The 23,551-nt window shown below is 42.7% G+C and overlaps 1 protein-coding gene across 4 annotated transcripts in view; it reads left to right on the top strand.

Annotated features, from left to right (window-relative positions):
• Window positions 1-23,551, top strand: part of msra (methionine sulfoxide reductase A) — a 298,069-nt gene that overhangs the window by 112,750 nt on the left and 161,768 nt on the right. For all 4 annotated transcript variants that reach the window (XM_033021381.1, XM_033021380.1, XM_033021379.1 and 1 more), the window contains exon 2: window positions 9,965-10,033. In XM_033021381.1, coding sequence (XP_032877272.1) covers window positions 9,965-10,033 — 69 coding nt within the window. The remainder of the gene's footprint in view (window positions 1-9,964; window positions 10,034-23,551) is intronic.

Raw genomic sequence — 23,551 nt, 5'->3', positions numbered from 1 at the left:
AGTGGTGAATCTCTGGAACTCTCTGCCACAGAGGGTAGTTGAGGCCAGTTCATTGGCTATATTTAAGAGGGAGTTAGATGTGGCCCTTGTGGCTAAGGGGATCAGAGGGTATGGAGAGAAGGCAGGTACGGGATACTGATTTGGATGATCAGCCATGATCATATTGAATGGCGGTGCAGGCTCGAAGGGCCGAATGGCCTACTCCTGCACCTAATTTCTATGTTTCTATGTTTCTATAGCTAAAGTTCTCAAAGGTAGTTGTAATGCACAAGATATCGACATGAATGTAGAGTTTGTAGCTTGTTTCAGGTATGCACCAGTGACCTCAGCTGGGGTAGAAAGATGTTTTTCACAACTGTAGCATATTCTGTCTGACAGACAGCATAGTTTAACACCAGATAATTTGAAAAAATGCTGGTAGTTATGTGCAACCAGGCAACTTTGGTCATTTAATGTAGTATACCTTTATAATTATCATTTTTAACCATATTTTGGTGGAGGAAATAAATACCTTTTTATGCCTTTTTTGTCAATAAATGCCTTTTTGGTGCCTTTTTTGTAATTTTATTATGCCTTTTTGCCTGCCTATTTCATGATTTTTAGCGCCTAAACATCCTGGCTCTAGTGATCAATCATCCTAGCCCCAGTACATCACTGCAGGAGTTCCTCAGAAATTGTTCAGGGGCCCCAAAATATCTTCAGCTTTATCATCAATGACCTTTCCTCAATAGTATTAACAGGTTGGAAGTGTGGATATTCAGTGCCAATTACAAAATGTTCAATTCTATTGAAAACTCTTTTAGCAAATACTAGACCAAGTGGGACCTGTTGGGCCCCGTCCCCAACGCAATAATCCACCACTCACCCGTTCCCCCAACGTAACCCGTTCCCCCAACGCAATAATCCACCACTCACCTATAGCCCCCATGGGAGGCCAGGCCACCCAACACAACCTGTTCCCCAACGTAAGATTCTACCACTCACCCGTTGGGTCCCTGTCACACGGAAGGCCTGGACCCCAATGCAACCCATCCCCAACGTAAGATTCCACCACTAACCCATTCCCCCAACGTAACCCGTTCCCCCAATGCAATATTCCACCACTCACTCATAGCCCCCAACTGTGCAGGTCATTTTAAACTTTAAAAAAAATGCAATTGCACTAAGATTTAATGTGATGTAGGTGCCACCGACAAGGCCATCTTTTGTTATCCAAATCTAATCATTAAAGTTTGCTGTGCTGGGTTAGGCTGGCAGATTCTTTCCCTGAAGGACATTTAGTGTGAAGGACTCAGATAGGGATAGAAACGTAGGGATAGGCATTGTGACGATATAACTGCCTAACTGCCTAACTGCCAGTGCAGATTTGAAGAAATCCCACTTTTAAATGTCACTTTAAATCTTTTAAATCTCCCCCACTACGTCCACCTCCTTACAAGAATGTAAAAACACTCTCATAGCTTGTGTATTGGCAGCAGAGATCACATTGTGATGTCATTTTCGGTTTTCGGAATCTTCACGCCAGCTTGTGTAAATGAGATCCCATTGTGATTGGACGACTGTGAGATGCCATTGTGACATCATCACTGGAAGCTGCTGGAAGAGTCTTCCTCTCAAAGGGAGCTATTATTTTCAAAGTTGGTTTTTCAAAACTTTAAATATCAATAACTTGTGAAATATAACATCAAATCTGAAGGTTACTTGTAAGAACGACGACGGGAAAAAGATGAGTAAGGTTCTGCAAAAATGTTTGCGCTATCGTGTACCGTTTCGCTATCGTGAACCGTAGTTCCTTGAGATGGCTCGCTCGCATGCAGACAGACAGGCAGATGTCCAAACAAGGCGAGGGGGGAAGGGAGGGAGAGGGGGGGTGGGAGAGGGGGGGGAGAGGGGGAGGTGGAGAGGGAGGAGGGGGAGAGAGAGAGGATGGGAGAGAGGGGAGGAGGTGGGAGAGAGAGGGGAGGAGGGGTTAGGGGAGCAGCTTTTTCTTCCTCTGGCTCTTTTACGTTTTTTCCTTTTTTATGGTGCTATATCTTTTTTCTCTATCTTCCGCAAGATGGATAGCACACATTTGAAAGCCCAGCATGGATTTATTAACGTTAAATCATGTCTTACCATCTTATAGAATTTTTCAGAATGTAAACCTGTAACTATAGATTGGATAATGGAGAAACTTGGGTGTGTTATATCTGGCATTGATGGGGGATCTTATAGAAACTTACAAAATTCTTAAGGGGTTGGACAGGCTAGATGCGGAAGATTGTTCCCGATGTTGGGGAATGTCCAGAACAAGGGGTCACAGTTTAAGGATAAGGGGGAAGTATTTTAGGACCGAGAAGAGAAAAACACTTTTCACACAGAGAGTGGTGAATCTGTGGAATTCTCTGCCACAGAAGGTAGTTGAGGCCAGTTCATTGGCTATATTTAAGAGGGTTAGATGTGGCCCTTGTGGCTAAAGGGATTAGGGGGTATGGAGAGAAGGCAGGTACAGGATACTGAGTTGGATGATCAGCCATGATCATATTGAATGGTGGTGCAGGCCCGAAGGTTCGAATGGCCAGTACTCCTGCACCTATTTTCTATGTTTCTATATTTCTATGATCCATACCCCTCCATTCTCAGCGTATCTGTATGCCTATCTAAAAGTCTCTGAAACTGCCACCACCACCACTATCCGTGGCAGCGCATTCCAGGCACCCACCATCCTCTCTGTAAAAAAACTTGCCTCGTACATCTCCTGTAGATTTTTGACTCTCTCATCTTAAAGCTAGAGTGTAAAATATTTTAAAGCACAGATATAGTCATTTTGGAAATAAATCGAATTGTCATGACTGACATGTCTCTTGTTCATGGTTAGAGATAAAATATTTATGATTATAGGAATCGTCAAGTAACATGACAGAAGTAATCCAGGAACTGTTCTGGTCCAGAGTATCCTAATTAGCCACAATTGTTTTTTCAGTCTAATTTACTTCAGTCCCTTGCAGAATTTGCACATTAATACTGCACTCTGACTTTAGACACCCAGCTGAGCAATAAATTATTTTTTGCAATTATAAATATAACTTTATATTTGATTTTTGCCTGCCATCCTGTTATGTGACGGATAATTGAGCAAAAAAAATATTTCCTGACAGGTTTTCCTGGATGATTTACTGTATGATGTAAATGTGTTGTACAAGCAGCTTGTTGACAGATATTGTGGGATATTGAAAGTAAACTAAATAGGTCTCAAGGAAACTTGAATGCAGTTGAGTTCTTTCGTATTTTTCATACTGAACTGAATTGACGTATTTTTTTTATATACAGATACCATATCAGCTTTAAAAGAATTACCATTTCAGGTGGACATGTTGGGGTATGAAAGTAACATATTAATGTAAAATGTGGTGTTTCTGATAAATCAATTCTAAGTTTCAAAGGTTTCAAAGGTCTTTTATTGTAACGTATACCAATTAAGGTACAGTGATATGCGAATTACAACACAGCCATACTAAAAAAGCAACAAGACTCACAACTGCATAAAAGTTAACAAACATCCACCACAGCGGATACCCCACATTCCTCACTGTGATGGAAGGCCATAAGTGTAATCTTCTTCCCTCATTTTTCTACCGCGGTCGGGGCAGTTGAACCATCTGAAGTTGGGGTGCTCGAAGCATCCATGTTGGGGCGATCGAAACTCCCGCGTCAGGGCGTCGAAGCTTCCGTGTCGGGGCGATTGATGCTCCCGCGTCAGGGACCAAAGCTCCTGCGTCGGGGCAGTCATAGCTCCTGCGGCTTGGTGTTCCCGATGTAGGTCTCTGAGACCACGAGCTCCATGATGTTAAAGTCCACAGGCACCCGTGGTGGAGCTTAGAGATCGATCCCTGTCAAAAGAATCGCTGGCTCCGTGATGTTAAAGTCCCGCAGGCTACCCGCGATGGAGCTCTAGAAATCAGTCTCCACCAAAGGTCGCTAACTCCTCGATGTTTTACCGCAGTGCAGACGGAGATACGATATGTAAAAAAATTGCATCTCCGTCGAGGTAAGAGATTAGAAAAAGTTTCCCCCAACCCCCTCCCCCACCCCCCACATTCCACATAAAACAAGCTAAAGAACACTAAAAACATACATTTAACATACTAAAAAAACAACGAAGAAGAAAGGGACAGACAGACTGTGACAAGGCACCCATTGCTGGTGCCAGCCGGTTTTGTTGTTATGGCAAGAATTTTAGGTGAATCTAGAATTTTCTTGTTGCAATGCAGATGTCATTTATATACATGCGTGGTATCTTTTTGGAACAGTCTTGTCAGTTTGGGTCAGTTGAACATCTTACTCAAAGGCTTGTGGATTGAAGCTCCATTCAGAGTGACTTGACTGCACACTTGCATATGCATATCTGCATACTTGCAGGTCTGTAGGTCTTCTTCTTCTTGAGTATGGCATGCACAGCCTAAGGTTGTAGGACAACTTGTTCCATTTGATCTTATTTGAATGTGCACACCGGGTTGATTGCAGTCGCCGAAACAGGGCGAACCATGAGAAGGTTGCAATCTTCCACCCAGGTCTGTAGGTTAATTTGCTTCTGTAAAATTGTTGTTAGTGTGTAGAATAGAACTATTGTACGGGTGATTGTTTGTCGGCATGGACTCGGTTGGCTGAATATGGGCCTTCCTTACTATACAAGGTCAGATCTACATTTTATTTTCAACCACGGGCACTTTAACTTTATTTTCTGTGTTCAGCTTGTTTTTTACACCATGTGCCAGCATTGGAATAATTCAGTCTGAAGAAGGGTTTCGGCCTGAAACGTTGCCTATTTCCTTAACTCCAAAGATGCTGCTGCACACGCTGAGTTTCTAATGCATTTTTGTGTACCTTGGAATAATTTAGGCTGCTTTATAGTGTGTTTTGGCAAGTCGAGACAGTGAGTGAATTTGAAAGGTTTTATTCTGAACGATAAAACAATGAATAAACTCAAGTCGAATAGACAGCCAACAAAACGATGTTGCATCCACAAGTGTGGCGCTAGAATGAATTAACTCGGTAAAAGCGCACAAATAATGCTCCCCGCGCCCACGTGAGTAGAGCAGCCAATCCGAGGGCTTGACTACCCCAAGGCACCATCAGGTACCGCTACAGGACACCCTCCAGAACCCGAGGTATGGAACCAAGCAGGGACTCGGACACAGCGACCAGAATGCATGGTCAGCAGAGGCGGGGCGGGCGTAACAAGAGGAACTGGTCGAACAGGACCAGGAGACCATAACGGGGCGGAAGGAACGGGTACAACCGGGTCGGGAGAAACGGGCACAACTGGTGCAGCTGGATCGGCCGGCGGACGACCTCAACGTTGACATGGGCGGGCTTGAGTTGACTGACGGAGACGAACTCCTCCCGGCCCCCCACGTCCAAGGTGAAGGTGGCGAGACCAGACAGGAACGGCCCCTTGTAGACACACTGCAAGGGGGATCGGTGAGCGTCCCTGAGAACAAAAACAAAGGTACAATGTTGCAGAACCGACGGCACGTGCACAGCTGGCGAACCGTGCCGCGAAGTGGGAACTGGAGCTAGCCCACTCACCCGCTCCCGGAAGGTTGCCAACAACGCCGGGGCAGAGTCCACCCATCCTCGGACGGCAGGGAGAAAGTCCCCAGGCATCCGCAGGGCCGAGCCGTACACAAGCTCGGCGGAGGAAGCGGCCAAGTCCTCCTTGTGGGCGGTGCAGATCCCGTGTAGCACCCACGGCAACTGGTCCACCCTGTTTGGACCCGCGAGCCAGCCTTCAACGCCGACTTGAGGTGGCGGTGAAAACGCTCAACGAGCCCGTTGGCCTGTGGGTGGTAGGCGGTGGTGTGATGTAACTGAGTGAGGGAAGACCATAAAGCGGAAGTGAATTGGGCCCCCCGGTTGGTGGAGGTATCCGACGTGACCCCGAACAGGGCAATCCAGTTGGCCGCCAGGGCCTGAGCGCAGGCCGCGGTGGAGGTGTCCGATAGCGGGATAGCCTCCGGCCACCTCGTGAATTGGTCCACGACGGTGAGTAAGTGGGTGGTGCCGCGAGATGTCAGCAACGGGCCCACCAGCTCAACGTGAATATGCAAGAAACGGCCCGCGGGGACATCGAAATCCTGCACCGGGGGCCGCACGTGCCTCTGGACCTTGGAGGTCTGGCAGAGAAGGCAGGCACAGGCCCAGGCCACCACCTGCTTGCAGAGACCGTGCCAAACAAACTTGTCTGCCACCAGCACGGAGGTCGCCCGTATGGACGGGTGGGCCAGACCGTGAATGGAGTCAAAGTTCCGGAGACGCCAACTTATGGGGACGATGGGGCGAGGTCGACCCATGAAGACATCGCAGAGTACCATCGTGCCCAATGGTCCTCTGGAGGGGAGGTCGGGGTGGGACAGAGCGTCGGCGACGGTGTTGAGCTTGCCCGCGATGTGCTGAACGTCCGTAGTGAACTCTGATACGTAAGTGAGGTGCTGCTGCTAGCGGGCGGACCACGGGTCGGAGACCTTACCCAAGGCAAAGGTAAGGGGTTTGTGGTCAGTGAAGGCAGTGACAATTCGACCTTCGAGCAATTAGCGGAAGTGCCTGATGGCCAGGTACAACGCCAGGAGCTCTCTGTCGAAGACGCTGTAGTTGCGCTTGGGAGCTCGTAGTTGACTGCTGAAAAAGGCCAGCGGCTGCCAACAGCCGTCGACGAGCTGCTCCAGGACACCGCCCACAGCAGTGTCGAGCTTCAGCACCCCAGCGGAGATGGTAGAAGCACCATTTGTGCTTACCCCTGTCCCCGGCGAGTGGCTGTGACTCTGCGATGGAAGCCGTGGGCAGAGCGTCGTCGTGGTCCCGGTTGATGGAGCTGCCATCTTGCTGTTTTGCCAACCAGAGTTCGTCGGCCCTCTATGGGGTCAGCAAAATCGGCACTGGCGAGCATGAGGCAGATGTCGTCAGACATCTGCTCCAAGAACGCCTGTTCAATGAGCAGACACGGGCAGTGGCCATCCATCAGGGCGAGCATTTCAGCCATCAGCGCGGATGGCCTGCGATCGCCCAACCCGTCCATGTGTAAGAGGCGGGCGGCGCGGTCTCAGCGGCTGAGCCCGAATGTGTGGAGAAGGAGGGCTTTGAGGCCTTCGTATTAAGCGAGCGGCAGAGGGTCTTGTAGGAACGCCAGTAGCAGCGAATCCGTCTCCTGTGTGAGCGCACCGACGACATGGAAGTATTTTGTGTCGTCTACCGCGATGTTGCGGAGATGAAATGGCGCTTCCAAACCTGTGGCTGTTCAGCCCAGAACATGGGCAGTTTGAGGCCACAGCGTCGGGAACGCCGGCGGCTTGTATTGTCAGCGTCCAATATACGATTGGACGCGTCGGGGTCACCAGTTTGGCGAGTCGAGACAGCGAGTGAATTCGAAGGGTTTTATTTTGAATGGTAAAACAATATATGCAGTGTCGAGTCGAATGGATAGCCATCAAAACGATATTGCATCCACAAGTGTGGCGCTAGAATGAATTGGGGCTTGGTAAAAGCACGCGAATAATGCTCCCCGCGCCCACATGAATAGAGCAGCCAATCCGAGGGTTTGACTACCCAAAGGCACCACCAGGTGCCGCTACAGTGTATTCTTATCACATATGTATTTTTGGGGGTTGCTTAAGGGATTGGAGGAGAAATGGAGAAAATGAAATCACAGAGGACATCAGAAGAGGGGAGAATAAGGAATTATAATGAACACCAAGTAACAAGGTGGAGAATTTCACTTAGGTGAGATGCAATCTATGTTTGAGCACTGAAGAGATCGTCTTAGAATTATGACACGTTGAAGCCACATGTAAGTTCTCAAACCAAATTATGTGTACCGAGAGGGTTCCAAAACACAGCAGTTGATATCTGAACAAAATATTTAAAAAGATGCTGTGAATCTGAAATAAACGTAGAAAATGCTGAAAATACTCAGCAGGTCAGGTAGCATCTTTGAGTGTTTCTGGCATTTTCTGTTTATATTTTGTATGGTTTCTGATGGCTTACATCTTCTGTAAACTGCTGCATCAAGGATGTGATGGAGGGGCTATGTGTGAGGCGAAATCCATTTCGCAATTTCCCTATGGACCAAACAAAACAGGACAAGAGTGCAACGTGCTCAGCACACTGGTATCTAAGCCATCATAAATTGCAGACACATTTTTGCCTTTGCATGCTTTCCATCATTAGTCTAGTTTCTAGGTCAATGGAAAACAAGACAATCTCCCTGAATGTGTTACAGGCAGTACATCATGCAGATATGTATGCAGTGTCATACTAACCCTCATCATTTGTTCATCCCATGCCTGTCCTTTGTGCTGCCTGAATTCTAATCAGATTGCCAGCATAGTCAAGTGATTTGAGAGTGTTTATTTGTCATATATACCAACAACGGAAAATTGAAATTCTTACTCGCTGCAGCTTCACAGGCCTGCAAACACATAATATATAATAATGCCCCAAAAAGTTAATAGTTGCTGAGGTTTGTATTTTGTAGTGTTCAAAAGCCTGATGGTTATTGGGAAGTAGCTATTCTTGAATCTAATGGTCACAGTTTTCAGTCTCCTGCACCTTCTTCCCGATGGTGGAAATGTAATGAGGCCATGGCCAGGGTTATATGGGTTTTTGATGATATTGACTGTCTTTTTGAGGCAGCACCATCTGTAGATCCCTTTGATGATGTGGAGGTCATATCTGTGATGTCTACCACTCCGTAATCCCCTTTGCTCCTGGATACTTACGTTGCCAAACTAGGCCTTGATGCCACCAGGCAATATGTGCACAATGTACACCTGTAGAAGTTCAATAGAGTATTTATCGACATACCGAATCTTTTCAATTTTCAACAGGACATTTTAAAAATAAATATCCTATTGATATACTTCTTTTCACTACTTTGGCACTAAAATAAATGAAGACCAACTTTGCATACCTCCCGTGTTCCTCGTCTATGTATGATTTGCCTACAAGATTGACAGTTTTAAAACCACATTTTTCTGTTCTTTATTTACTACTGTACTCCTCCTCAATGTTCTATTCCCTTGCCAAATTAATTTAAATTAAAGCCTTCCCATAACACTGGCAACCATGTCCCTTATCCCTCTGACAAGAATATTAGTCCCATTCTGGTTCAGGACCAAACCATATGCCTTGTGCAGGTCTCACTTCCCTTAAAACAGTATTAGTGATTCAGAAATCTATAGCCCCTCTTTCTGCACCATCTCTTGAGCCACATGTTCGCCTGATGTCTCTTCCCATTCCTATACTTGCTAGCATGTGGTAGTGAAAGTAATCAATAGCTTACAAGCTTAAGACTTTTGAATTTACAACCTAGCTCTTTGAATTCAAATTCCAAGATCTCATTATTTATTTTATCTGTGTCCTAGTATTAAGATGAACTATGACTTCTCCCCTTAGAATGACTTGCAATCATTCTTTGGCAACATTGGCCCTGGGGCCAGGAAGGCAGCACACATCCTAGATTCAAGCCTGCAGAAGCGCCATTTTAATCTCCTGCCAATAGTACAGTATCCTTTTATCATATTGGAGAACCTACCCACTGTTTGGCACCCACCATTATTTTTACCATTTTTTAGATCCAGTTTTTTAATTTCTATTGATTTGATGGAACAATATGACACAATGGTAGGCATTCACATGAAAGCATCAAAATGGTGTGACTTTATTACTAAACATAAATAGTTGTACTGATTGAGTCCTTTTAAAAAAAAGAGTTGATTATGTTTGGCCACCTGACAAAGATGTTTTCTTTGGGTTTTATTTTACCATAGATTTAAGTTTGAACAATTTAAGAGATTGATTGAATCAACACCATTTTACTGAAACTGCCTTTCTTCCAGAAAAATGTTGGTGTGATATTTCCCTAATTGAATCAGCAACTTGCATTCTGTTTTGTCGTTATTTTAAATGTTATGCTTCTTGCATTTTTCAGGAAAACATCATGTTAATGGAAATAGGACAGTCGAACCATTCCCTGAAGGACTGCAAATGGCTATGTTTGGTAAGTTATTTCTGGATATTATACTGTATGTTACAATTAGTTAACTCATTTGTGGAATTGAACACAAAGTGGTTGTTCCTCAATGTTAGTGTTATGCCTCGCATAAAAGGGTTGTCACACATTTTTTAATTCCATCTTTGGCTAAGATAAGTACAATGCCTTATTCTGATTACCAAAGAGGACAATAACTAGGGGGAATAAATGAAAAATGCACAGGACCATTAAAATAGAGTTGAGATTTTTTTCTGGTGGTAAAGGAAGGGGAGCATCTGAAATTGTTGCTTGAACAGGTATGGAGGCAAACACCCTTGAACATCAATTATAAATTATTGGTATGACTGGTGGAAGGATATGGACAAGAACTAGAAATAAATTTAGATTCCATGGCTCTTTTGCGATCAGTACAGATTGTGGACCAATTGGCCTCCTCGTTTATTGTAAATTTCTAGGATTCTGTAAAGATGCACCCTGAGTGATACATTATGTTCATAATTATATTTTGCAAGACTACTTACTCTTACACCAGTTAAATATTTTAACTTGAACTGCAGTCCATCATCCAACTGTTACTTTCAAAATCCATAAACTTGAAATATGCAAATGAGCAACCAGAACTGCATTTTGAAAACAATTTCCTTTGTATGAAATATACCACAAGTCTGTCAAGACACATGCAAATTAATGGGCAGTAAATTACAAAGAAAACCACTGTGGCATAAAAATGATACTTGCCCACTAGAGGAAATATTCACAGTGGTCAATGGCAATTTTTTTAAATCACAACTTCCTCAGCCAGGAAAAAGGGTGTTGCTGATTTTTGGAGGTTTTTTTTTAATTGCATGCTTGATACTTGAACTGCTCCATTGACAAAGTTTGAATAATTAAATGGTCCATTAACTTGCAGAAGGACATGGACAATGTTAGAACTAGGTGGAATACTTCTACCATGTTTGTACCTGGCAATAGTCCTCTCCATTAAGTAAAGACCTAACCACCCACTCTGCACTTCAATGACACCACTAATTGTCTAGAATTATGCAATTATTGCAGCATAGAGGGAAACCATTTGTCCAATTGAGTCTGTGCCAGTTACGAATAAAGAGAGCCAAATAATTTAATTCTCCTGCTCTTTCCCCATAACCTGCAAATTAAGCTCTCTCAAATACTTATCCCATTTCCCTCTCATTGAGAGTGTATACTTGTAGAGATGAATTCCAATTTCTAACATTTAAAATAAGGGCTCCTCATATCACTCTTGTCTTCTGCTAAAACATTACATCTGTGTCCCTGATCCTTGAACCATTTATCCTCTCTACACTGGCCTGATCTTGTACACCTTCTATCAAGTCTTCGATCAACCCTCTATGTTTAGTTTAGTTTAGTTTAGTGAAATGTACAGGGTATGTTCAATGAATAATAAACTGAGACGCTCCACTCTAATCTAAGGGCTAGAATTCTACATTTCTGGCACAATTGAGGTCTGAAGAATTTAGGCTTGAAACATCGCCTATCTACGTCCTCCAAAGCTGCTGCCTGACCCGCTGAGTTACTCTAGCACTTTGTTTACAAAATCTGGTCATTCTTGTCTGCACTTTCTATAGGTTCAAATATGAGATGACCAAAGTTGGAAACATTTGCTTTCAAACCAATTTTTTTTACAAATTGGACATAGCCTTCCAGCTTTTGTACACTGTCTTTATTTATGAAGCACAAGGTCCTATATGCTTTACTTACCACTGCCACCTTTAATGATTTATGCAGAAGTGTCTGAAGAAGTGTCTTGACTCAATCTGTCACCCAACCATTTCTTCCACAGACCCGCTGAGTTACTTCAACACTTTATTTGCTATAGAAACATAGAAAATAGGAGTAGGCCTTTCAGCTCTTCGAGCCATACATTCAATATTATCATGGCTGATCATCCAAAATCAGTACCCCATTCCTGCTTTCTCCCCATATCCCTTGCTTCTGTATAAGCCCACGCGCTCTCTTATATATAGATACATAGATACATAGAAAATGGGTGCAGGAGTAGGCCATTCGGCCCTTCGAGCCTGCACCGCCATTCAATATGATCATGGCTGATCATCCAACTCAGTATCCCGTACCTGCCTTCTCTCCATACCCCCTGATCCCTTTAGCCACAAGGGCCACATCTAACTTCCTCTTAAATATAGCCAATGAACTGGCCTCAACTGCCCTCTGTGGCAGAGAGTTCCAGAGATTCACCACTCTCTGTGTGAAAAATGTTTTTCTCATCTCGGTCTTAAACGATTTCCCCCTTATCCTTAAGCTGTGACCCCTTGTCCTGGACTTCCCCAACATCGGGAACAATCTTCCTGCATTTAGCCTGTCCAACCCCTTAAGAATTTTGTAAGCTTCTATAAGATCCCCCCTCAATCTCCTAAATTCTAGCGAGTATAAGTCGAGTCTATCCAGTCTTTCTTCATATTAAAGTCCTGACATCACAGGAATCAGTCTGGTGAACCTTCTCTGCACTCCCTCTATGGCAGATTTGGAGACCAAAACTGTACGCAATACTCCAGGTGTGGTCTCACCAAGACCCTGTACAACTGCAGTAGAACTTCCCTGCTCCTATACTCAAATCCTTTTGCTATGAAAGCTAACATACCATTCGCTTTCTTCACTGCCTGCTGCACCTGCATGCCTACTTTCAATGACTGGTGTACCATGACACCCAGGTCTCATTGCATCTCCCCTTTTCCTAATCAGCCACCATTTAGATAATAGTCTGCTTTCCTATTTTTTGCCACCAAAGTGGATAACCTCACATGTATCCACATTATACTGCATCTGCCATACATTTGCCCACTCACCCAGCCTATCCAAGTCACCTTGCAGTCTCCTAGCATCCTCCTCACAGCTAACACTGCCCCCCAGCTTAGTGTCATCCGCAAACTTGGAGATGTTGCCTTCAATTCCCTCATCCAGATCATTAATATATACTGTAAATAGTTGGGGTCCCAGCACTGAGCCTTGCGGTACCCCACTAGTCACTGCCCGCCATTGTGAAAAGGACCCGTTTACTCCTACTCTTTGCTTCCTGTCTGCCAGCCAGTTCTCTATCCACATCAATACTGAACCCCCAATACCGTGTGCTTTAAGTTTGTATACTAATCTCTTATGTGGGACCTTGTCGAAAGCCTTCTGAAAGTCCAGATACAACACATCCACTGGTTCTCCCCTACCACTGGTTCTCCCCTATAGTATATGCTATAGACTTATGGTCAGAAAGATAATATGGTAGTAAAACAAGCAGAATAAGCTGGAGAAGTTGCTTCGGTAGTTTTAAATCCTGGTGGATTGTGCATCTTTTTTCTTATATCCATGCAGATATTCTATATTACACTGGGAGTTGTAATTGCTACAACGTAAGCCAGAATGAGTATGGGTGTTGCGAAGCCTGATCATCTGCTCACTACATTCTGAAATAACAGTATGGTGAAGGAAACAATTTAATAATTAATTAATAGGTATTTCAGCTATGTTCTGGTTTTCATCTGCTATTAAGGCAGCTGTCAATGGGTTCTATTAGTTCTTAACTAATGGATGGAATACTGTGTTTGTTGTTGCTACCATCTATTAAAAGAACTAACGATAGAACTGAAATCAAATCAAAGTACGACTGTACAAAGAACTGAGAAATCAAAGGGTAGTGAATCCATAAGAGTGAACAAATCGTGAGGAAGACCTTTAAACACGGGGATTTTGCCAACCGCAATCTTTAATGGCACTTCCTTGATAAATAAACCAATACTTGAGCAAAAAAAACAAAGTTCTGGAGGAACTCAGCAGGTCAATTCAATTCAATGATACTTTATTGTCGGATTGTACCTAGTTCTCGTTGGACCTCTGCCGGGTCCTTCTTTACTCTCGGCAGCATGTCCATTGGGATGCTATCGGCGGCCCATCCACCGGGTTATGGTCAGGCTGCATCTGTGAAGTGAATGTTCCCAGAATATGCCTAATATAAGCAATGTTATCTTTGGTATCTACTCATGATTACGATTACAAAAATACCAATTTGCACCTCTAAGTAATAATGGATGGGATTTATATAGCGCCTTTCTAATACTCAAGGCGCTTTACATCGCATTATTCATTCACTCCTCAGTCACACTCGGTGGTGGTAAGCTACTTCTGTAGCCACAGCTGCCCTGGGGCAGACTGATGGAAGCGTGGCTGCCATTCTGCGCCTACGGGCCCCTCCGACCACCACCAATCACTCACACACATTCACACACAGGCAAAGGTGGGTGAAGTGTCTTGCCCAAGGACACAACGACTGTATGCACTCCAAGCGGGATTCGAACCGGCCACCTTCAGGTTGCCAGCCGAACACTTAGCCTATTGCGCCATCTTCAAAGGCCGCAATTGCTTCCACATATGTGGTACTATGTTACTAATTTATTTTAAAAGTGAAAAACTCTTGAAACAAATCTAGGATTTAAAAAAAATGTGTACAAGTGAAAATAGGTCATTGGAAGCTTAATCATAAAGAATCGTGTGGACCATCTGAGATTTTCCACGTTAATCTGTGGAACAGATTACTACTGACTCATGCCATAATTTTCTAAAATTGTCTTTGCATAATCTTGTAGTCTGCCAGAGCTGTTGTGGATAGATATTAAAATGAATACATTACTAATGCAAATTTAACATAATTTAAATCTTTTGTTCCAATGATTAAACTGCTGCACAGTGATATTTATTTTTATAAAGAACTAAGAATCCTTTTTGTTTGTTTATAAACTTGTCACATTTTCTGTGCATTAGGTGGGTGAATAGTATACGTCAACATTTTTTGTCACACTGTTAGATGAAGCATTTTATTTTGTTATGTTCAACTCAAAAACTTGCTATTTGAATGACCTTCCAGAAAGGCGTTTATCTTTTATTTTGTCTGCAAGTTCACTGACAGCATAGCTAAAGATATTTCAATGTAAACTGGTTTTTAAATCAATTCATATTGACGCCCAATAAATGCAAATTATGTCTATGCTAAGACACTGAATGGGGTGGTTGAGGCGTGCGGCGTCACACGGGGGGGCTGGTCCTCGGACGCATATTCCACCACTCACCCATAGCCCTCAACTGAGCAGGCACGACTGACAGGTTCCCGTTGTGACATGACCACCCCCCCCACACAAACTAACTCACCCCCATACACACTAACCCCCCCACATACTAATGCCCCCACATGCCACCAGCCTCCCCCACACACTAACCCCCCCCACACACTACCCCCACCCACGCACCAACCCCCCCACACACATTAACCCCCCCCCCCCATCACACACTCCTCCCCCCGTCACACACTCCCCCCCCCCCCCATCACACATCTCCCCCCCTCACACACTCCCCCCTGTCGCACACTCTCCCCGTCACACGCTCCCCCCCCCCCCCATCACACACTCCCCCCAGCACACACATTCCACCCCCCCGTGAGCACATTTGAAGGCATATTGAGAGGCCCAAAACAATTGAAGTTTGAGCCTTGGTTTGATATTGCTGGCAGACTACCAGTGAAGTAGGCAATAGAAACATAGACCACCACTCACCCATAGCCCTCAACTGAGCAGGCACGACTAACAGGTTCCCGTCACTCACTGAGTGAGTGGCAATAGACCAGCGTTTCTCAACCGCGGTTCCCCGTAACGCTAGGGTTCCGCGAAAGGTCGCTAGGGGTTCAGAGAGAAATAGTGATAAATAGGCTAATCATATGGAAATGCATCTTTGAGTCATTTTTGTGTTTTATTCGTAATTTTATTATACACGTACGGCATATTCAGTGGCATATATTTAGAATATTTAGCGACGTCAAATTTAGCAATGTCTATATGGCGCCAGTGTGAAACGGCCTTCAGTGGACAGGAGCTGTATGTGACATCTTGTGTATCATCAAGTGACTCACTCGAGTACAGGTGCATGCACGGTCTCCATCAATCCTGTCTGTGCTTCCTGGCGTGCAGGTACGGTCCCTCATTCACCCACCTTATTTAATAATTTTTACCCATCATTTAGGGATGTTATATGAATTTAAAAAATTCAAGTATGTTTGAAATCTCGCTTTGGTGCAGGTGCAGGAGTAGGCCATTCGGCCCTTCGAGCCTGCACCGCCATTCACTGTGATCATGGCTGATCATCCACAATCAGTACCCTGTTCCTGCCTTCTCTCCATATCCTTTGACTTCGCTATCTTTAAGAGCTCTATTTAACTCTCTTATGAAAGCATCCAGAGAATCGACCTCCACTGCCTTATGAGGCAGATAATTCCACAGATTCAAAGTTTTTCCTCATCTCTGTTCCAAATGGCCTACCCCTTATTCTTAAAATGTGGCCCCTGGTTCTGGACTCCCCCAACATTGTAGCAATGTTACAAAATTTTGAGATTTTAAAAATCAAGTCTGTAATTTATCCCATCAGATAAAGCATAAAAATAAGTTTAATTTGACACCTAATTCACTTTCATATCTCAAGTATTAAAAAAGTTATGGCCATTTTCATACTGGGAAATTAGCATCTTGTTCCCTATTGATTTTCTATGGACATAACAAAAAAGCTGTGATCGTGAACAGTCAAAAGCCCATAACTTTCTTAAAAATTAAGAGAACTGAATGAAATTTTCAGTTATCATAGATTGAAGCATTCTGAAACAAATATAAAATAATCTTACTTGGATGACCTGAAATTAAAGCATATAATTAGTTAGTTACCTAATTGTAGCTAATTTCAGACTTCAATTACTAGATCTAAACATCTATCCATTTCTTAATAAATGATTAACATTTTTAAATAGCCTAAATGTCCAAATAATATTCACAAATAATTCACAATAAAACATGATTTTTAAATCTCATTTACATTAATTTATAGGCCAAATGGAAGGAATTTAGTGTTTAATTGCTGTAAATAAATGCCCATTTAAATCAGCTTTCCAGTGGGTCCCTGTGGAACGCGCTGGTTTAGAACGTTCACATTGCGGTAGATTTGTGCCCCAAATGCCGAGAAAAATACTGCGCGATATAATGGGCCAAAATTGAGCTACTCGCAATATTAAACTTTGTATAAAGGGATCTTTAGAAGCCCTTTTTAATGTAAAAATATACAACCTAACTTCTGCTATTTGCTTTATGAGACCCTGCGGTTGCTGACGGTCGCGGGTTTAGAGATTGATTTTTAAACTACTATAACTATTATTCAAGGCCTTTAAACCTAATAATAGCTTTTGCGACGGGGTCTTCCAGCGATTTTTCGTTAATAATTAACTAGGCTGAACATTTTCGATTGGAACAGCCTAGAGAAAATCGCGTTTTAAACTCGCCCCCTCTAAACGGCGCCAAAATCGCGCACACCCGCAACGGAAGATTTTCAAGGACGCTTCAGGTAGGCTTTGCAACATACCTAAACATTGGGAACATGTTTCCTGCCTCTAGCGTGTCCAATCCCTTAATAATCTTATACGTTTCAATAAGATATCCTCTCATCCTTCTAACCTCCTGTGTATACAAGCCCAGTCGCTCCATTCTTTCAACATATGACAGTCCCGCCATCCCGGGAATTAACCTTGTGAATCTACACTGCACTCCCTCAATGGCAAGAATGTCCTTCTTCAAATTTGGAGACCACAACTGCACACAATAGTTCAGGTGTGGTCTGACTAGTGCCCTGTACAACTGCTCCTATACTCAACTCCTCTTGTTATGAAGGCCAATATGCCATTAGTTTTCTTCACTGCCTGCTGAACCTGCATGCTTACTTTCAATGACTGATGTACTGTGTACTTCCCCTTTTCCTAACTTGACACCATTCAGATAATAATCTGCCTTCCTGTTCTTGCCACCAAAGTGAATAACCTCACATTTATCCACATTAAACTGCATCTGCCATGCATCTGCCCACTCACCCAACCTGTCCAAGTCACCCTGCATCCGCATAGCATCCTCCTCACAGTTCACACTGCCACCCAGCTTTGTTTCATTTGCAAATTTGCTAATGTTACTTTTAATCCCTTCCTCTAAATAATATATATTGTAAATAGTTGCGGTCCCAGCACCGAGCCTTGCGGTACCCCACTAGTCACTGCCTGCCATTCTAAAAACGACCCATTAATCCTTACACTTTGTTTCCTGTCTGCCAACTAATTTTCTATCCATGTCAGTACCTATCCCCAATACCATGTGCTTTAATTTTGCCCACTAATCTCCTATGAGACCTTATCAAAGGCTTTCTGAAAGTCCCGGTACACTACATTCACTGGCTCTCCCTTGTCCATTTTCCTAGTTACATCCTCAAAAAATTCCAGAAAATTGTCAAACATGATTTCCCCTTCGTAAATCCATGCTGACTTGGACCAATCCTGTTACTGCTATCCAAATGTGCCACTATTTCATCTTTTATATTGACTCCAGCATCTTCCCCACCACCAATGTCAGGCTAACTGGTCTATAATTCCCTGTTTTCTCCCTCCCTCCTTTCTTAAAAAGTGGGTTAACATTAGCTACCCTCCAATCCACAGGAACTAATCTAGAATCCATAGAACATTGGAAAATGATCACTGATTCGTCCACGATTTTTAGAGCCACCTCCTTAGGTACCCTGGGATACAAACCATCTGGCCCTGGGGATTTATCAGCTTTCAGTCCCAACACCATTTCCTGCCTAAGGTGAATTTCCTTCAGTTCTTCCGTCACCCAAGGTCCTCTGGCCACTCGTACATCTGGAAGATTGTGTCTTCCTTAGTGAACACAGATCCAAATTACCTGTTCAACTCGTCTGCCATTTAATTGTTTCTCATAATAAATTCACTTGTTTCTGTCTTCAAGTGATCCACATTTGTCTTAACTAATTTGTTCCTCTTCACACACCTAAATAAGCTTTTACTATCCTCCTTTATATTCTTGGCTAGCTTACGTTCGTACCTCATCTTTTCTCCCTGTATTGCCTTTTTAGTTATCTTCTGTTGCTCTTTAAATATTTCCCAATCCTCTGGCTTCTCGCTCATTTTGCTATGTTATACTTCTTCTCTTTTATTTTTACACTGTTCTTGACTTCCCTTGTCAGCTACGGTCGCCTCTTAAAATCTTTCTTCCTCTTTGGAATGAACTGATCCTGCACCTTCTGTATTATTCCCAGAAATACCTGCCATTATTGTTCCACTGTCATCCCTGCTTGGGTCTCTTTCCAGTCAACTTTGGCCAGCTCCACCCTCATGCCTCCATAGTGCCCTTTGCTCAACTGTAATACTGACACTTCTGATCTTCCTTTCTGCCTCTCAAATTGTAGATTAAAACTTATCATATTATGGTACCTTCTTTACCTCGAGTTCCCTTATCAAATCCGGTTCATTACACAACACTATGAAACATAGAAACATAGAAACATAGAAATTAGGTGCAGGAGTAGGCCATTCGGCCCTTCGAGCCTGCACCGCCATTCAATATGATCATGGCTGATCATCCAACTCAGTATCCCGTACCTGCCTTCTCTCCATACCCTCTATGCCCAGAATTGCTTTCTCCCTGGTAGACAAGCTGTGCAAGCTGCTCTAAGAATCCATCTCGGAGGCACTCCACAAACTCCCTTTCTTGGGATCCAGCACCAACCTGATTTTCCCAGTCTACCTGCATGTTAAAATCTCCCATAACTACCATAGCATTACCTTTGATACATGCCAATTTTAACTCTTGATTCAACTTGCACCCTATATCCAGGCTACTGTTTGGGGACCAGTAGATAACTTCCATTAGGCGCTCTACTGCAGCTTGTAGGTTGGAGGCAGTGGTGTGTTCCAATGCTGAGCCAAATGGGGGAAGTCAGGATTTGACCCCAGTGCACAGACCAGCTTTGGGTAAGGCACAGCAGTGAAGGATGGTGCTTTAAATGGAATATTGTCACCTCAAGGATTAGATGCTTTTGCAAAAGATTTATTTGCATTTAATTGGTGTTCTTTGCCAGCTGACTCGCTTGAAACATTTTAAATATGTTTGAAAGCGTCCTGTTGTTTGTTTTGGTTTAATTGAAATCCTAGGATTTTTACCAAAAGATGATGAAAAGTGTGGTGCAGTCGCAGTCCATTTTTAATGAAAATAAATGTCAACACAATTTTAAGCTGAATCCCCCACCACTATCCCTCCATTTATTAGGCCAAGTCATTTGGCCAAGTTGCGCTAAGAGCATTTAATCCCTCTGAGAGAACAGGATTTTTGAACCTGAGAATTCTGCATGGTGATCTTTGTTGTATCATTGGGTATTTTGAGCTCTGTCATGGGAGGAGTTATCAGGAGGATAAAGAAAAGGGTTCAAGGTTATGCTAAAAAAATCTTTGAATTGACTTTCCATGACTGATTAAATTGGAGATGGTATTGAGAATCTGAAGACTAAGTTTTGGAAGTACCAATAATTTCTGCTGAACAGTGAAAGGAGTGCTACCCATAAGCTATCTATTCTGCCCTCAGTTAGGTACCCCCTGCATTTGCTTGAAAGAGTCTGGTTCCCACATTGACCTAATCAATCACCTCAGAACACCCAGAACAGAGTGCAAGCAAGTCATCTTTCATCCCAAAAAATTTCCTGTGAGGATGACCAGAGCACACTATTGCTATTTTAAATTTAAATGTTGTTTTTCCTGGGAACATCCTGCATCCATAACCTATCAGGCAGAATTGGTTCATAATTTATTCCTACCATTTCTCTCCCTTGCTAAATTATGAAAATGTGCCTTTCTGACCAACATCCCCTATGCATTTCCCTTCTGTAATTATGAAAACTGATAAACTATTCTGCTTGATCCCATATTAGTACATTTATTTTAGAAGCACTCTGGCTTCGTTTCTAGGTATCAACAGCTGGAAATACCTTAAAAAATACTGTTTTTATATCGTAAAATAGTATTTTTCAAAATAAGAATTACGGGGTGTACAGTGATTGCAGGACTATAAAATTATGAAGGATTAAGAAATGAAAATGTGAGCAAATCCTGACGAGTTTACAGTCGCACTATCTAATCTGCTGTGAGATTATTGCCTTGTAGTTTCCAGAGGATTTTATTTTTTTTAAATGATGAGTACTATAAGCTTTTTGGGATTGTTTTTGGTATCTATTTTTGCAGCGTTGGCGGCTTTGATTCTAGACACTGACAGGCTGTCTGCTGTTCTTGACGATAGTTTCACTGAAGGATTAACAGTTGCAGTGCTGTTCCCAGAGTCCAATTACTGACATTATTGAGAGATTAATTAATATTGGGAATGATTGGAAAGCATTAATTTTATTCAGGTAGTTTGAAGTCAAAAAACATAAAGCGTATGAAAAGCATGAGGCATGCACTTTCCAGAATGGCTCATATATTTGTAAAAATCAGTATGGTAGCAAAAGTAGCTACACAATAGTGCCAAGTAGCTTTGTTACATTGGCTAAGTAAGTTCAAGTAACTAAGAGAATCTTAAATAATCAGTTAGTATCAGAAATAGTGAATATGAAATGACCTCCACTCAATATGTTTTGTTATTCCAGACCTGCTGCAATGTGGTGAACTCTTCATTTCCCTCTAAAATGATTTCCTCTGAAATCACTAACAAAGACGGACTTTGCTACTAATACCAGATCCTGTTGATGAATAAATAGAGTTAACTATATTGCGGTATTCAGATTAAAATAAATAGTGTCCTGATCGCTGCTAAATTATTAAATGTCACTGTATCATTAGAAATATGCTACTGTGAGCATAGTGGATTACCCGTCCATATGCACATGCTGCCTCTTGGTAATGCTATCTAGAGTACAGCCAATATTGCCAAACTCTATATAGTTAGGCTGTGCACGCCATACGCAAGAAGAAGAACTCCTACAAGTCCAACACCACGATGTGGATGTGTGGAATACCTACCTTTTTGATTTTGAGCCATTGTTCAATTCTTGCATTCTTGTTATCCACTTTCTTTGTTCCATTCAATTTGACTGTTTCCCTCAGAGGTATAAAGTGCCAAATGCTCTAGTCAGCAGACTCATAACCTCTATCCTACACTAGCAGCAAGGTATTCTGACCTCTGGCACATGCATTCTATCTGAATCTAGGAACCACGCAACCAACACTCAGAGAAATAACTAATTCATGCAATGGTAGAGCACATTTTATGTTACTAATATAACATTTAAGTTATTCTGCAAAGAGATAAAGCAACGTGGACTTGGTGTGCTGATGTGCTGTTTTAGTTTTGTGTGTTACATTGCTATTGTCAATACAATTCTCTGAATGAACATTGAGAACTTTGACTTGATTTGGCCTTATTTTCTGATTTGGGCAGAACTGCTTATTTTTTACTTATATTTTTATTTTGTGCATATATAGCTAGATATATGCACACATTTTTATATAGCTTTTTTTAAATTATAAAACCAAGTACAGAGCTCAATTCTGTTTTGTATTTTGTTTTTATTTTATGCCAAATTCTGGAAAATGAAGTGCTGAAGAACGTAAAAGACTCGTATCTCTGTCTCCTTACCAACATCCTATTTTTTGCTCATGATAATCTCATCTAATTTCCAATTTGTACTGTATGTGCTGGTTCTTTTCATCTTCATCATGCAATATTGTACATGGAATTGCCCTTAGGTGTCTGGACATTTGGTGCTAACCTAGCCAAATTATGGGTAATATTGCTAACGTCAAAAAACTAGATCACTGAATTAAATTTTGGTTATTCCGATTTAAAACAATGGGGGAGAAAAAATCATAGACATGTTGCAGTGCACAAATGGTCTCTTAGTTGCGACTTCTGAGGCTCCATAGTAGATCTATGGCTAGAACCATAAAGTCCACTGTGGTGTCCCAACACAAGATTTATGAGTAGTTTCCAGTCTGCGTGTGTTGTTGCTTCTTCATGCCATCCTATTCAAAGCATGAGAAACTTTTATAATATTTTATGAGATGTAGGAATCAATGCCAAGACCAGCATTTATTTCTTGTGCATAATTCCCCATGACCTGAATGACTTTGTCTTCTGTGGCATATCTAAATACTACATCTAACAGCTACATTAAATGGGTAAGGCAAACAAACAATGGACATTCATCACAAGTCTAACTAAACATGCACTCTTCAGAAGCTAAGGTCATAAGTGATCGGAGCAGAAATAGGCCATTTGGCACAAGTCTACTCCGCCATTCAATCATGGCTGGTCTATCTCCCCCTCCTACCCCATTCTATTGCCTTCTCCCTATAACCCCCGACACCCCTACTAATCAAGAATCTATCTATCTCTGCCTTTAAAAATATCCATTGACTGCCTCCACAGCCTTCTGTGGCAAAGAATTCCACAGATTCACCACCCTCTGACTACAGAAATTCCTCCTCATCTCCTTCCTAAAGAATCGTACTTTAATTCTGAAGCTATGACCTCTAGTCCTAGCCTCTCCCACTAGTGAAAACATCCTCTCCACACCCACTCTATCCAAGCCTTTCACTATTCTGTATGTTTCAATGAGGTCCCCCGTCATTCT

The sequence above is a fragment of the Amblyraja radiata genome, chromosome 5 (genome assembly GCF_010909765.2).
Source record: "Amblyraja radiata isolate CabotCenter1 chromosome 5, sAmbRad1.1.pri, whole genome shotgun sequence".
In the NCBI taxonomy this organism is placed as follows: Eukaryota; Metazoa; Chordata; class Chondrichthyes; order Rajiformes; family Rajidae; genus Amblyraja; species Amblyraja radiata.
Note: the sequence above shows the minus strand (reverse complement) of the source record. Positions and strands in the feature narration are given on the sequence as shown.